This window comes from Camellia sinensis, chromosome 8, assembly GCF_055761805.1.
Source record: "Camellia sinensis isolate YWXY chromosome 8, ASM5576180v1, whole genome shotgun sequence".
Lineage (NCBI taxonomy): Eukaryota > Viridiplantae > Streptophyta > Magnoliopsida > Ericales > Theaceae > Camellia > Camellia sinensis.
This window is the reverse complement of record NC_138968.1, coordinates 187612507-187629310: the sequence shown is the minus strand read 5'-3', so window position 1 is coordinate 187629310 and position 16804 is coordinate 187612507. Positions and strand designations below refer to the sequence as shown.

The window sequence follows — 16804 nt, the reverse complement described above, 5'->3', positions numbered from 1 at the left end:
CTCCGTTTGCAAATGAACTTGGCTTACAGATAAGGATGGCTGCTCTAATCATTGGTATAAAAAAATGGGACAAGATTGATGAGATTCATAAAGCCCCAATCATTCAAGCAGTTCGGGTACATGTATTTGCTACTTTTCAGATAGTTAGATTATCACCATTACTTGCATTTTGATATTAATAAAAGCATTCATTATATTTGTAGGATAAATTTGAGATTGTTGATTATGATGAGGATGAAGAGGTTTGGAAAGGAGTCAATAAAAAGTGTAAAACTCTTTACAGAAGTTGGCGTAACAAGATGAAGACTTATTACTCGAAGTTGGTAGACGCTGGTGTTAACCCTTATAGTAAACCATACACAGGGGTCGATTCTGAGGCTTGGGTATACATGATCGATCATGTATGGCTTGATGGCGATTATCAGGTAAAATTTCCTAATTTAAAGAATCGTGTTGTAATTTCAATTTAATTTTACTAATCAATTAATTTTGCAGAACTTGGCTAAAACAGCAAGGGATAGTCGAGCAAGGTTACCATATAATCATACAATGGGCTCCAAGTCATTTCAAGCTGCAATGTATAAACAGGTGATGCATTTATTATATCTAACATAATGATTGAAATTAATTATGTATGCTTACTTTTAAATGGAATTAGGGTACCGAGAAGACTGACTTTGTAGACTTCTACAAAGATTCCCATTGGAGCAAGAGAAAGTCGGATTGGGTAGCCCCAATATGTGGTCAATTACATGTAAGTATGCCAATTAATAGAGTTACATATTTATGTAAATGATGGTATTTGTTGAAGTTATTTACAAATTGATAGGAAGCTTTGAAAAAGTGACATGAAAAGTCTTTAGAGCCTGGGGCAATACCTTTAACTCAGGAGCAGCTGTCAATCGAGATTCTTGGAAAGAAATCGGGATACTTAAAAGGCTTTGGAGTTGGTCCAAAACCATCATCATGCAGATCTTCTGTTACTGCACAAGCACATACTGAGGTGGTTTCGAGCCTACAAAAAGAACTAGAGTCATTGAAGAATTTGTCCGAGATCCAGCAAGAGCAAATTGCAGCCCAGAACCTGGTAGCACAAGAGCAAGCTAAAATGATTGAAATGCAAAACAAAAGATTTGAAGAGATTGAGAAGTTTATGGGGATGACCAAGGATCAGGCAAGCATGCAGATTGATGAAAATAATTATTCATCAGAGGAATCTTATTGACAAACACTTTTGTAAGTATATTTTTCATAATTTACTTTTCAAATCACTACAAGCATTTCATTTAATATGTCTGGTTGTGTTGAACAAACAGGACCTCGATTGGATCTCCGGTTAGAAAATTAGAAGAAAGATTGTAAAACACAAGACTTAAAAAGCCCGTTAGGGGGCCGAAATTGCAAAATGACCACTGAAACCACCAAAACTTGGCACCGACAGCTTGTTCAAGCCTAAATAGACTTGTAGAACAAACGGGACTTCGATTGGATCTTCGGTTAGAAAATTAGAAGGAAAATTGTAAAATACAAGACTTAAAAGGCCCGTTCGGGGGCCGAAATTGTGAAATGACCACCGAAACTTGGCACGGACAACTTGTTCAAGCCTAAATAGACTTATAGGACAAACGGGACCTCGATTGGATCTCCGGTTAGAAAATTAGAAGGAAAATTGTAAAATACAAGACTTAAAAGGCCCGTTCGGGAGCCGAAATTGCAAAATGACCACCGAAACCACCGAAACTTGTCACGGACAGCTTGTTCAAGCCTAAATAGACTTGTAGGAACAAACGAGACCTCAATTGGATCTCCGGTTAGAAAATTAGAAGGAAAATTGTAAAAAACAAGACTTAAAAGGCCTGTTCGGGGGCCGAAATTGTGAAATAACCACCGGAACCACCAAAACTTAGCATGAATGGATTTTTTAAGCCTAAATAGACTTGTAGGAACAAACGGGACCTCGATTGGATTTTCAGTTAAAAAATTAAAAGGAAAAATGTAAAACACAAGACTTAAAAGGCCCATTCAGGGGCCGAAATTTCGAAATGACTACCGAAACCACCGAAACTTGGCACAGACAACTTGTTCAAGCCTAAATAGACTTGTAGGAACAAACGGGACCTCAATTGGATCTCCGGTTAGAAAATTAGAAGGAAAATTGTAAAACACAAGACTTAAAAGGCCCGTTTGGGGGCTGAAATTGCGAAATGACCACCGAAACCACCGAAACTTGGCACGGACAGCTTGTTCAAGCCTAAATAGACTTGTAGGAACAAATGGGACCTCGATTGGATTTTTGGTTAAAAAATTAGAAGGAAAAATGTAAAACACAAGACTTAAAAGGCCCGTTCGGGGGCCGAAATTTCAAAATGACCACCGAAACCACCAAAACTTGGCACAGACAACCTTTTCAAGCGTACATAGACTTGTAGGAACAAACGGGACCTCTATTGGATCTCCGGTTGGAAAATTAGAAGGAAAATTGTAATACACAAGACTTAAAAGGCTCGTTTAGGAGCCGAAATTGCGAAATGACAACCGAAACCACCAAAACTTGGCACGGACAACTTGTTCAAACCTAAATAGACTTGTAGGAACAAACGAGACCTCGATTGAATTTCCGGTTAGAAAATTACAAGAAAAAATGTAAAACACAAGACTTAAAAGGCCCGTTCAGGGGGCCGAAATTGCAAAATGACCACTGAAACCACCGAAACTTTGCACAGGCAGCTTGTTTGGGCTGCATCAGAAGAATTGATTTTGTGTTTTTGGAAATATTTTGACATAGGATTTTGGTAAATGATTTATAGATTAAATGTTTAGCATCAAAATATTTGGTGTTGTATTTTTGCAAATATTTTGACATAGGATTTTAGTAAATGACTTGTTGGCTAGATGTTTAACCTCAAAATATTTGGTTGTAATTTTGAAAATATTTTGACATAGCATTTGGTAATGTATTTATGGGTTTGATGTTAGTAGTTTGTAAGTACTTTGGTATGTATGTTTTAGATTGTCAGAGAATTGTAATTATGTTTATTGGGATTTTTCATAGTTATTAATTTTGAATTAGTATGAATGTTTTGCACAGGTGTATTATTATTTACATTACATTTGTGTATATATTGTGCACAGGAAAACAGGTGTTTTAGATTATTTTGAACAGGAAAATTATTAAAATCAAAATTTGTGTACTGAATTTTTAGTGACAGGTGGTATTTTGGTCGCTGTTAATATATTTGGCGACAACATATTGTTTTTGTTGCTAAAAGTTAGTGGTTATTCAAAGAACTTTTAGCAACCAAAACTTACTCGTCGCTAAAAACGTTATTTTTAGCGACCAAATTAATTTTGTCGTTAAATAGTACTTTTGGCGACGCATTTATTTGTTGCTAAAACTACATAGCCTATCCAAATTTTAACCTTTTATCAACAAATTGTAATTTTATAGCGACAAAATATATGATTTTTGGCGACCAATTTTTCTTGTCGCTAAATGTCTACGTACGGTGACAATTTCTGATTTTGTCGCCGATTCTTTTGGCGACGAAATTTGTACTTTCGGCGACCAATTTTTGAGTCGCCAAATGTGTTTTTTGTTGTAGTTTAATATTTGGAGCCTTTTGGGAGTTTGATTAAAAATCTAATTCAGATCGATAAATTTAAATATAATTAATTGGGCTCTAAAGGAAGTCAAATTAGACTAAGTGGGATTTGTGATTAGTCATGATTGATTTAATTATGTGTTAATCAAGATTTATTAAGACTAAGTGATGCTTAATTAAATTAATCCTAAATATAAATTAAATTATGAAAGAATCTAAAATTAAGGATGTATGTAGGTGTGAGTGTATTGAGAAAACCAGTGGGTGTGTAGGTATGAGAGTGTTATGCTAGAATATTTTGTCTGTGTGTGTGTGTGTTGACGTGTGTGTGTGTGCACGTGTAAGGCTGAGAGCAAAAAGGGTGAGTATGTATTTTGTAGTGTGCTGGGACTCCAAAAAGGAGTTTATGTTCTTCTAACTCAAACATTGTCCTAAGAAAAGAATCAAGGAAACTGTGAGAGAGATGTTAGATAATGTCTCAATGGGACTACATAATTAAATGTGGTGTTATCATTTATAAGAAGCCTACAATTTAAGTGATTCAATTTAGTTAATAGGCTTAAGGGTATATGTGTTATGGACCTAATGTGTAGATACTAGTTGTATAATTTCTATTTCTATGAGGGGCAGAAATAGAAATTAAAACATATTGGTTAAAGTTGGTTTTCATTCCTTTTGAACTTCCACAACCTTTCAGTTTTGAAAACCAATTACAACCTTTAAAAGGTTATGGTCCCTATTCCTTCCCAAGTGGAAAAATAAGAACATTGCCATTTTTTTTCTAAATCCTCTCAAGGAAAAAACATAAGGCACCAAAGGGGAAAGGATTAGAAGGCAATAACATAATCAATAACAAAGAGTTCATTGATAATCACGCTTCCGTTTAACCGTTCATCAATGGATTCAGGTATGTCATTTTGTCTTGATTTCTTGATAATACACATGGTAAATGATCCAAAGTGTAAGGTTTATGTTCTGAAATTTATGTTTACAATTGGTATCAGAGCCTGCATATCATGTGTCTTATCAGAATTGATATGCTTTATTCATTCTATTTAGTTTCCTGGAATCAGATTCTGAATTTTCTTATGGATGAACATCATGTGTTTATATATATATAGATATATCTTGTGATTTGATCGGTTTAATTTTGAACATCATAAAAAAAAAAACTATTTGTTTTTGGACCCGTCAATTCTATTTATATATGTATATATATAATTGGAATTGCTTCAGATTATATAACATATACGGGGTTACAAATTTAGAAATCTTTAAATTTAATGTAATTTCATACAACGTCTACAGAAATTTAATTTTCTAACATTCTCAATATAAGTCAATTCAAACAAGATGTCACAAAAGTGATCTCTCTTGTCTAGATTGTTTTATATGGAATGTTTTGAAGTTCATGTCTGTATATCTCATGCGGGTATTTATCGGTCCAAAGACATGATTAAGACTTGGCAGAATTACACACACATTTTGTGGTGATAAACATGTGCCAATTGTCAAGAAAACCTAATGTGAATAATAAATCCATCAAAAGATAGATTTGTTATTTGACATAACTTATTGTCAATGTTTGATCATTACAACAAGAATACCACTTACAGTTAATATCACTACCCAAAGGCTTGGTATTAATGTTGTGCTAGGTATCTTGAGATGTTGTCATTAAATTAATTTATTTAGAGATTATCTGTTTGGTAACTTAATGTGAGCATAATTGTTTATTCCTTTTATTTTCTTTTCTATTAAGCTTTAATGTCGACTACTTCAATCTCTGCCAACATGAACAATGTTCCAATGTTAAATGGAACAAACTTTAAGGAATGGAAAGAGAACATATTGATTGTTCTCGGCTGCATGGAGATAGACTTGGCATTAAGGATGCCAAAACCGAATGCTCTCACTGCACAAAGTACTCCTGAGGAAACTGTGTACTTTGAAAAGTGGGATCGTTCTAACAGGCTAAGTCTTATGATCATGAAGCGTGGGATTCCAGAAGTTTTTCGGGGTGCAATAACAGAGGATGTTACCGTTGCCGGTGAATTTCTTTCAGAAATTCAAAAGCGTTTTGCTAAAAACGATAAGGCTGAAACAAACACGCTTTTAACAAGCTTGATTTCAATAAAATATAAAGGCAGGGGTAATGTTCGCGAGTACATCATGGAAATGTCTCATCTTGCTTCAAAACTTAAGGCACTGCAAGACCACTTAAGTTATATTGTGACAATAAGTCTGCAGGTTTATATTCCAATAACAACAGGAGCTCGACAAAATCAAAGCATATTGATATCAAGTTCCTAGTTGTAAAAGAAAGAGTGCAGAGTGGACAGATTTCCATAGAGCACATTGGGACAAACTCCATGATAGCGGATCCACTTACGAAGGGACTACCACCCAAGGTCTTTCATGAGCACACTGCTCAGATGGGTGTTGTTCTATTTGAGAACATTCTGGTTTAGTGGGAGTTTGTATTTATATTACTGCTTTATGTCAGCCTTGAGTTTTATCTATGTAATTAGATTAATTTCTGCAGAAATGAAATATTCAGTTTATTACGCTCTGTTACGTATTGTGAAGTATTGATCTCAATAAAGTTAAGTAGGACCAGTTGGAAATAGGCATGTATGGATCACATCACATGTAATTTCCATGCTACACATCCATGATTGATCTATGTCATTTAGCTGTATTAGTATACGTGACCATTGGTGGGTCGAGTTACGATTGATGTAACGAAGACCGCTTTGATCCTATATTAATATAGTTAATGGACAAGATTGTTTGGATACCCTCAAGTTATGATAACAAATTTCTGAGCTCACTAAAGTTAAGCACATTTTTCAGGATACATATGTGGTCTAGTGGGAGATTGTTAGATAATGTCTCAATGGGACCACATAATTAAATCTGGTGTTATCATTTATAAGAAGCCTACAATTTAAGTGATTCAATTTAGTTAATAGGCTTAAGGGTATATGTGTTATGGACCTAATGTGTAGATACTAGTTGTATAATTTCTATTTCTATGAGGGGCAGAAATAGAAATTAAAACATATTGGTTAAAGTTGGTTTTCATTCCTTTTGAACTTCCACAACCTTTCAGTTTTGAAAACCAATTACAACCTTTAAAAGGTTATGGTCCCTATTCCTTCCCAAGTGGAAAAATAAGAACACTGCCATTTTTTTTCTAAATCCTCTCAAGGAAAAAACATAAGGCACCAAAGGGGAAAGGATTAGAAGGCAATAACATAATCAATAACAAAGAGTTCATTGATAATCACGCTTCCGTTTAACCGTTCATCAATGGATTCAGGTATGTCATTTTGTCTTGATTTCTTGATAATACACATGGTAAATGATCCAAAGTGTAAGATTTATGTTCTGAAATTTATGTTTACAAGAGAGAGAGAGAGAGAGAGAGCTTCATTACACACACACATATATATATATATATATATATATAGAAATACATATTGTAGTCATCCTGCTGAGCAAACCGTGGAGAAGGAAAAAAGGAAGAATAAAGAAGAAAGGGGTTTTGTAGGATACCAAAATTGTAGTTAAAAATTATGAAAAAAAGAAATTTCATTCTCTTTCCAGTGTTGTTTAAATAATCTAAACAAAAATTGATTGAAGGTGAATTTTGAGAGGATTAAAAAATGAAGATTTGAAGATTAATTATATAAATTGATAGGAATTGGGTTTTGCATCTAAAATCAAGTTAGGTTGAAGAATATGAGTTATGATTCCTTAAATTTGTTAAATTTGGGTTCAATTTTGAGAATTATTTTTAAATTGAGTTCTATAAATTACATGCAACAAGAAATGTTTGAAGATTGGATCCATGCAATGGAGTATATAAATGACTTCGACGAAAAAGTTATAAAAATCATGCGTTTATGAAATTTGAGAGTTGATTTTGGAATTAAAGGAAGTTTTGATTTTATTATGAAACCTATGCATGTAATTGAATTTAAAAGTTTTATTCAATTTAAACACATTTTGGAACATCTATGATCATAAATTATGTTTTTGATTAAAAATTGAGTTAAGTTGAATTTCTAAGAAATTGATTTGTGTAATTTATAGCTAAGTTTGATTTTTGCTAGTAATAATGAAATTGGGTTCTATTTTTACCTACATCATGAAGTTTTCAAGAATTTTGAAAGTTTAATTCATATTTTAAAGATTTGTGGGCTTGACATAAAGAAAATGAATTAAATCTAAATTTGGACAATTTGGAAATAAATTATAATTTATATTTGAGAAGAAAAAATTAGTTTGATTTTGATTTAAATTGCTTACATGTAAATATTTTTGAAAAGGCCTTATAGCTTTAGTTTGTGTTTTATAAAACAAAGAAAGAAGAGTGTTGGAATTATTATATTCATGAAATTATTGGTTTAATGATCAAAGAGATTTTGTATTAAAAATTGCAAAATTAGTGATGGGTTCATCTTTATTAATAAAATTACATATTTAAATTCGTTTATGTAAGAGTTTAAGTTTTGAAAATATATTTGGAAATTATTTTGTTAGTTTTGAAAGCACAGAAAATTTGTTGGTTGCTCAAGCATTAAAGTCACCACTTGAGCGAACATTAAGGCCAACCAGTATTTTTACAGAGTTTTGCAAACCGCTCGAGCGAAGACCCTATTTTTAGCAATTTTTGACTAACTCTTTTAAGTGCCTATTTGCATCCTCATGACATTCTAAGTATTTTTAGGCACCAATTGGACTAATATAGTCATGGAATAAGGTAGAAACACATAAAGAGACCTGAATTAAAATGAAATGAATGTTGAATGGTGCTTCTATTGTATCTTTGTTGTGTGATTTGTATAGGTGGACATCTGAGGCCTTATATCGACTTAACCTACTGTGAGTAGTAACTTTATAAAGATATATCCAAATTATATTTATTTTCGAATGATTACTATTTTCGAAATGCTTATGTGATTGATTGAATGGTTTATTGAAAAGTTATTTTGTAATGATAAATGAAGTTCACTTTCAAAATGTATTCGCGCCATCCTTTAGTGAGGCCCTTGCCTGGGGGAAGCAATACCAAGGCTATTGGATTGATTAAAACATTGAGATCTCTAGTGTTAGACCCTTCGTGGTCTATTGGATTGACCTTTTGCGGTCCATTGGATTGACCCTTCGTGGTCCATTGTTATAGAAATATTGTTACTCTATTGGATGTACCACGTAAATTGTCATTGAATGAGTATTGCTATTGGGATAACGTGGATCATTGAGAATTGAATTGAAATCGAAATTGTATTGAAAATGCTATCGAACAATGGTTTTATTATTGCAAGGGATTGATATGATAGCTAATTGAATCGTTTGCCTATGGAAATGGATTGTTTCAGGAAATGAAACATATGTTTTGATAAGGGATTTGATATGGAAAATGTTTTGTTATAAATTTGATATAATATGGAAAATGCCTTGTTTTGAAAATGATTTAAGATTCATTTCAAAATTGTAAGACATGTTTTTGTACTATGTTGTCGAACTTCATTCATTTAACCTCTTTATTCTGTTACTACTCGTTGAGCTTTGGCTCACTATATATATGTATATGTAGGTGAGCAAGCTGAGCAACAAGGATAGAGAAAGTCTCGGAGTCTACCCATGCCAGCCTTTTAAAGAGTTTCCGGAATGGAGCAAGTTAGGCTCGAGTAGAGCCAAGAAAATCAGTCCCCTTAACTTTGTCAAAGCTTTATATTTTGCTAAGTCTTAATGTATATGTGTGTGAGATATATAGGATTTGTATATGTATATAAATTATTATTGTGTTTAAATGTTTTAATTATTTTAGTCATGTATGCACAAACTCAATGGACATTATTATTTTGTTTCGCTTTCGCTTTAGGCCCCGATATAATTTAAATATTTTGAACTTTTGTCTTTGAGGCCGAAGGTAATCTAGGATTACTGGCCGGTTACGATGCTAAACCTATAGGAGCGGGTTTGGGTCGTGACATCATGGATCGGGATTGTTACAGTCTTCTCCCCTTTAAAAGAGTTTAGTCCTCCAAACTCGAATTACCTTCGTTCTGGAAGAATGCCGGGTCTAAAGGGAACAAATCTGGGTACCTCTTTATCATATCTTCCTCGGTCTCCCATGTCGCATAAGTCCCTCCGTGATTTTGCCAATCAACCTTCGCCAATTGGATTTCTTTATTTCTTAATCTTTTGATTCGACAATTAACAATCTGAATTGGTCTTTCTTCATATGTATAGTCATCCTTTAGTAGCACATGAGTCAGCTCAATCACATGGAATGGGTCTCGTAAGTATTCCCGAAGCATCGAAACATGAAAAACATTATGTATATGTTCCATGACCGGCTGCAAGGCTACCCGATACATCACTGAGTTGATCTTTTCAAGGATTTCATATGGCGCAACATATCTCGGTGCTAGCTTCCTTTTCACACCAAACCGAGGTTGCCCTTTCATTGGAGTTACTTTGATAAACATGTGATCCCCGATTTCGTATTCTCTATCACGCCTTCGGACATCTGCATAACTCTTGTGGCGGCTTTGTACAGTCTTCAATCTTTGTCGAATCAATTTCACATTTTCTGTTGTTTCTTGCACAAGCTCCGGTCCTAATAAAGGTCTGTCATCTACCTCAGCCCAACATATCAGAGAACAACATTTTCTACCATACAAAGCTTCATAAGGAACCATACCGATATTCGAATGATAGTTGTTGTTATACACAAACTTAGCCAAAGGTAGATAAGTCTCGCAATTGCCTTGGAAATCTAGGATACACATTCTGAGCATATCTTCCAAGGTTTGATTAGTTCGTTTAGTTTGGCCGTCTGTCTGTAGGTGATAAGCACTACTTAGCTTCAGTTCACTTCCCAAAGCCTGTTGCAAACTTTGCCAAAACCTTGATGGGAACTTCGAACCCTTGTCAGATACAATGAATACTGGCACCCCATGCAACCTCACAATCTCATTCATATAAATGTTAGCCAACTTGTCCACATTATAAATAGTTTTAACATGTAAAAAATGTGCGGATTTAGTCAAATGATCAATGATTACCCAAATAGAATCCATACATTGGGAGAAGCGAAGCAATCCCACTACAAAGTCCATGGTAATATGTTCCTAGTTCCATTCCGGTATTGGAAGTGTTTGTAACAAACCAACGGGTCGTTGATGCTCGACATTAACTTGTTGGCAATGCAGATATCTTGCCACAAAATCTGCAATACATTTCTTCATTCCAGGCCACCAGAAATTCTGTTTCAGGTCATGATACATCTTTGTATTCCCCGGATGCATAGCAAATTTGGAGTTATAGGCTTCAGTCATAACGCGTTTTCTTAATTCAAAATGGTCCGGCACACAAAGTCTATCCTGAAATGTCAATACATTGTTCTCCAACACAAATCCTGGCCTTGGTTTTGAGCCAAACTCGTCAACAATTTTCTTCAAAAACTTCTCTTTAAGTTGGTTCTCTCTAATCTCTTCAATGATTGCAGGCTGGGCAGAAATGGGGCCAAAATCCCGCCCTGTTCAAGCAATACAACTTCAATCTCATTCTTTTCTAGGTTGCATAACAATTCTTTCTGACCGGTGAGCAAACATGACAAATTTCCCATTAACTTTCGGCTCAAAGCATCTACCACTGTAATAGCTTTCCCTGGGTGATACAAAATCTGCAAATTATAGTCTTTAATTAACTCTAACCATCTTCTCTGTCTCATGTTCAGTTCTTTTTGGGTGAAGAAATATTTCAGGCTTTTATGGTTAGTGTACACTTCATAAGTCACTCCATATAGATAGTGGCGCCAAATCTTTAGTGCAAAAACCACAGCTGCGAGTTTCAGGTCATGGGTCGGATAGTTCTTTTCATGTGGACGAAGTTGCTAATAGGCATAAGCAATTACCTTCCCATTTTGCATTAACACACACCCCAAACCTTTATAAGAAGCATCACTATAAATTTGAAACCCATCGGTTCCGTTAGGTAATGTCAAGATAGGTGCAATTACCAATCTAGTCTTCAATTCCTGGAAGGCTGATTCCTGCTGTTCAGTCCAATCAAATGGTACATTTTTCTACATCAACTATGTTAGTGACATAGCAAGTTTTGAAAAGTCTTTCACAAATTGCGATAGTAACCTACAAGCCCCAGAAAACTTTTGATTTCTGACATATTGGTTGGTCTTGGCCAGTCTACAATGGCCTCAATTTTCTATGGATCTACTGATAAACCATCTTTTTTGATCACATGTCCCAGAAATGCTACGCTATCTAGCCAAAATTCACATTCAGAAAGTTTTGCATACAACTTCTTCTCTCTTAGAATTTGTAAGGCAGTTCTGAGATGACTTTCATGTTCTTCCCTGCTTTTGGAGTAAATCAGTATATCATCAATAAATACTATGATAAATTCATCAAGAAATTGTTTAAAAACTCATTAGGTCCATAAATGCTGCAGGTGCATTTGTTACTCCAAATGGCATTACCAAAAATTCATAGTTTTGAAAACCCGATTCATTAGGTCCATAAATGTTGCAGGTGCATTTGTTACCCCAAATTGCATTACCAAAAATTTGTAGTGTCTGGATCTAAGGTTTATCTTAGAGAACACTTCTGCTCCTTAGAGTTGGTCAAACAGATCATCTATTTGGGGTAGTGGGTATTTGTTCTTCACGGTTACTTTATTCAATTTACGGTAGTCTATACATAACCTCAAAGACCCATTTTTCTTCTTAACAAACAAGATTGGAGCACCCCAAGATGAAGTGCTCGGATGAATAAACTTCTTGTCTAGTAAGTCTTGTAATTGGGTTTTCAATTCTTTGAGTTCAAAGGTTGATATGCGATATTGGGTTTCTGAAATTGGTTGTGTTCTGGGTACGACATCGATAGTAAACTTGATTTCCCTATCAATTAAGTCTCCGGGTAATTCATTTGGAAATACATCAGGAAATTTATTTACTACAGGGATGTTCTCAACAGTAGAACTATCAGAAGTCACAGTTAAAACACAACATAAGTAACCCTGGCACCCTTTTCTTAACTTCCTGGCTTTTACAAAGGAAATCAAATATGGTGGAGGAATTACCCCATTCCCAACGAATACGAACTCAGGCATACCAGGTGGTTGAAACACAATAATTTTATTCACACAATCAATAGTTGCACAATACTTCGTTAACCAATCCATGGCCAATATACAATCAAAATGGTTAATGCTCAAAGGCAGCAAATCAACGTGCAATGGCATATCACCAATTATAATATCACATGCCGAATAAACATAAGCACACATCATAGAACCTCCAGATGGTGTAGACACAGATAGTAAACAGTTCATAGGTTCTAAAGGTCTAGTTAATTTCTAAGAAAAAGTATGCGATACAAATGAATGCGTGGAATCTGAATCTATCAACACAGAGGCATTCTGAGCACATATAAAAATTGTACTTAACACCATAGACTCGGTATTTTGTACATCTCCAAGAACTAGTGCAAACACTCTCCCTTGCCTTAACGTCTCATTTCCAGTGTTGTCTCTGGCATTAGTTCTGACACTTGACCTTGTTATAGGATTAGATCCAACTGAACTTATTGCAGGACCGTTAGCATTGTCAAACCTCAGCGGACAATCTCTCATCACGTGGCCAGTCTTGCCACACTGAAAACAAGCGCCAGATGCATGGTAACACGTGTCTTTATGCTTCCTTTTACATTTCGAACAAACTGTCATAGATACACTGCTTTGGCTTGAACAGTTAGAAGATCCAGTATTTTTCTTTTTGTTGGTAAAATATGAGCGGCCTTTCCAAAAATTGGCCCCAGATCTTTTGCCTCTCCATTCAAATGTTATTGGGGCCTTACTTTGTTTCATAGCTGCCAAGGTAGCTTCTGCCATCAAGGCTCTATCTAGTACTTCCACATAGGTTGGCAACTTCAAGATGCCAACTTGATCAAACACTTCTAAATCCAAATTGCCTTCAAATTTTCGTGCCTTTTTGTAATCAGTACCTACCATGTGTGGAGCAAACCTGGCTAACTCAGTGAATTTACCCTCATATTTGGCCACAGACATCCTGCCTTGCTTAAGTTTATGAAATTCTGACACTTTCCGATCTTTGAAGCATTGGGGAAAACATTTGTCGTAGAAGATCTCATTAAGCTAAGTCCATGTCATGTTCCTATTATTAGTTCGAATCAGTAACCACCATCTCCGAGCTTTATCCTTTAAGATATAGGTGGCTAAAAGAACTTTTTGTGTCTCGGAGCAAGGAAACACTTCAAACAGTTTCTGCATTTCAAACAACCATGTTTCTGTCTTTAAGGGTTCAATACCACCCAAGAAAGTTGGCAGTTTCATCTTCATGAACTTTTGAGTTAAATTTATAATATCATTGTTATCTGGTTCAACTTGGACCGGTGGAGGTGGAGGAGTTAAAGGTTGTTGCCCCTGTTGTTGCGTCCTTACTTTAGTCAAAGCTGCAAGCATTTGTTCCATCCGACTCATTCGGGCTTCGGAAGATTCACTTGTATCATTTCCCCTCGCATTCTCCATGTCGCTATAGGTTAGCAAAACAATAATAAACATAGGCCAATAATTCTTTTCACAATGTTTGGAGTATCCAATTTCAGTTCATTCTTTCTAATTCACATGTTCATATTCGGATTCAGTTTTCACATTCACAGAGATTATCACACTCACACATGCAGATGAAATGTCCCTAATTCTTTTCTAGGACATTTTATAGCTCACATGGACTCGTGTGTGCGGTATAACTCGTGCTCTGATACCACTCTATCACGACCCAAACCCGCCTCTCTAGGTTTAGCGTCATAATCGGCCAGTAATTCTCGTATTACCAAAGGCCTCTGAACTGAATGACAGATAAATAGGGGCCGCAGAAACAAATATATAAAATAGACATAGTCCATTGAGCTGTGATGACATACATGAGGTAGATAATTTAAAACTTTGCATAAAATATATACATATATGACGTCATGTCTACATAAGACATGCAACACCGTACAAGCATTATCAAAAGGGACTTAGCCCAGTGCACGGATAAACAAAACAAAACATAAACGTTCGTAACATGATACACAAAAGAACTTTAGCATAGTCCACAAAACTCAACTTCTATAAATGGGAACCTCCCCGGGAGACATGGTGGCTGACTAATCCCATAACTTTCCAGGCAGCAGCTTAGGCCTGGTCACGCACTTGCTCACCTACATACATAATACAAACAGTGAGTGGAAGCCCAATGAATAATAACAGAGTAAAGGGTTAAATGAATGATGTCCCAATAGATTCAGAAAATAGAAACAGATTTATATTCATAATCCTGCTTGAATCATATCCAAAAATCAAAATTCATACTTGTTCATATGTGGTACATCCATCAACACTAACAGATCAAATACAAAGCATTAAGTGTGATACCCCTGTTCCGTAATATGCTAATCGGTCCTTAATTTAAATATGATTATGTGTTTGATATAATTTTGTGTGCCAATTATGTGAATATATGTGACTTTGAAGTTTTATCTGTTCACCGTAGGAATATCTGTTTGAATAATCTTTTTTGGAAATTAAATTGAGGGCCTTACCGGCCACAGAACCCGGAATTGATTTCGCCATTGTGATTGGCATAATTTTTAGAGCCTACGGTGAAATTTAATTGAAAAATTGATTCGAACCAGCTTAAGCTGAGTCAAGTGATGAATTGGTGCCCAATTATTTTATTCTTATTATATTGACTTAGTGGGATTTGTTGTGTTTTAGCATTACACCTTATTTCTCTCTGTTAGATGATTTAGGCTGATCAAACTCTGAGAAAAGAAAAGAGAGGGCCGGCTGTTAGAGAGAGAGGGAGAGAATTTGGGTGATTTTGGCTCAAGATTTGGGGAACTTCAAGATTAAGCCCAAGATTTTGTTATAGTTTGGGAGATTGAACTCTTGGGTAAGTGAACTCATGGATTTTAGTTTGTAAATTATAAATTCAAGATTTATTAATGGCCAAGAACATGAGTTAGCTGATTATAAGAAAATTGAATTGGTTTTGTTGAAAGTACCTTGAATTTGCATGTTTGAGCATGAAAATGTATAATCCATGTACAATTTTAATTGAAGCTCATGTTATAATCATCATTTGTGCTATCTAAGTTGAGAATGTGGCTAATTCATCTCATGCATGTACAATTTGAGAAGATATGAGCTTGAATGCATGAATTTGTTATGTTAGTGTTGAGTTTGACACATTTTGGGGCATGCATGTAGATGAATCAAGAAATTGAGCTTCATAGTGTTATATTCTTGCATTGGTGCCATGTTAGTATGATTATATGTGAACTTTGAGCCTTAGAGTGCATGAAGAATTGGCTGGAAAATCGTGTTGGAGCTTAAGAACTTAATATGGAAATCCCAGATTTTTGACGTCCGCTCGAGCGGGGGAAGTGCCGCTCGAGCGGGAAAATTGTGCTCCCAGCACTTTTGGCAGACATGGTTCCCGCTCGAGCCGAGGAATTGACGCTCGAGCGGGGAGCTATGTAGACAGGAAGTCCGCTCGAGCGGCCAAGTTCACGCTCGAGCTGGAATTTGAGGTAACCAGCACTTTTGCAGGCTTAAGGGTCTACTCGAGCGGGGACCCTGTTTTCTGAAACTCTAAAAAAATGCATTCTGTGTTATATTTTTCCGTTCTTTTTCACTTGTAAGCACTCTTAGGCATGCATTGAGCATTGTAAATGAGTTAACAAGATAAGAATAAAGCCTAAAGAGGAATATGTGAATTAAAGAACGGATTGAACTGTTAGTGACCCTTTTGTGTTCATGAAATATGCAGGGTCAAGCTCCAGGGCAAATCCACAAGCCGATCACTGTGAGTAATATCGATATTTGAATGATTGTGAATGTCCAATTATTATTCCCTTATAAGCTTTATGAGTTGCTAATTGGGATTGTGGACAAAAGTCTGACAGGAATAAACATAAATGGACCAAAGGTCGTTTTGATAAACATAAATGGACCAAAGGTCGTTTCGATAAACATAAATGGACCGAAGGTCGTTTTGATAACAAAAGAACGGACCGAAGGTCGATTTGACCTATATGAATGGACCGAAGGTCGTTTTGACATATATGAATGAGTGGGCCGAAGGCCATTTGGAC

At 35.5% G+C, this 16804-nt stretch overlaps 1 protein-coding gene across 1 annotated transcript; it reads right to left on the bottom strand.

The window, feature by feature from the left end:
• Nucleotides 1–12254: 12254 nt before the first annotated feature.
• Nucleotides 12255–13709, bottom strand: LOC145798351 (uncharacterized). The gene is made up of 2 exons (XM_082885875.1): nt 13092–13709; nt 12255–12998 (listed from the first exon to the last, which is right to left on the bottom strand). Exons 1-2 carry the CDS (start codon nt 13707–13709, stop codon nt 12255–12257), a joined length of 1362 nt encoding a protein of 453 aa, XP_082742001.1.
• Between the last annotated feature and the right edge of the window lie 3095 nt (nt 13710–16804).

Excerpts from the sequence above, each read along its gene's own strand:
- LOC145798351 (XM_082885875.1), bottom strand. The coding sequence starts at position 13,709 with ATGTCTGTGGCCAAATATGAGGGTAAATTCACTGAGTTAGCCAGGTTT. Across the intron at positions 12,999-13,091 it reads TACAAAATACCGAGTCTATG|AAATTAACTAGACCTTTAGA; the intron begins GTGTTAAGTACA and ends ACTTTTTCTTAG.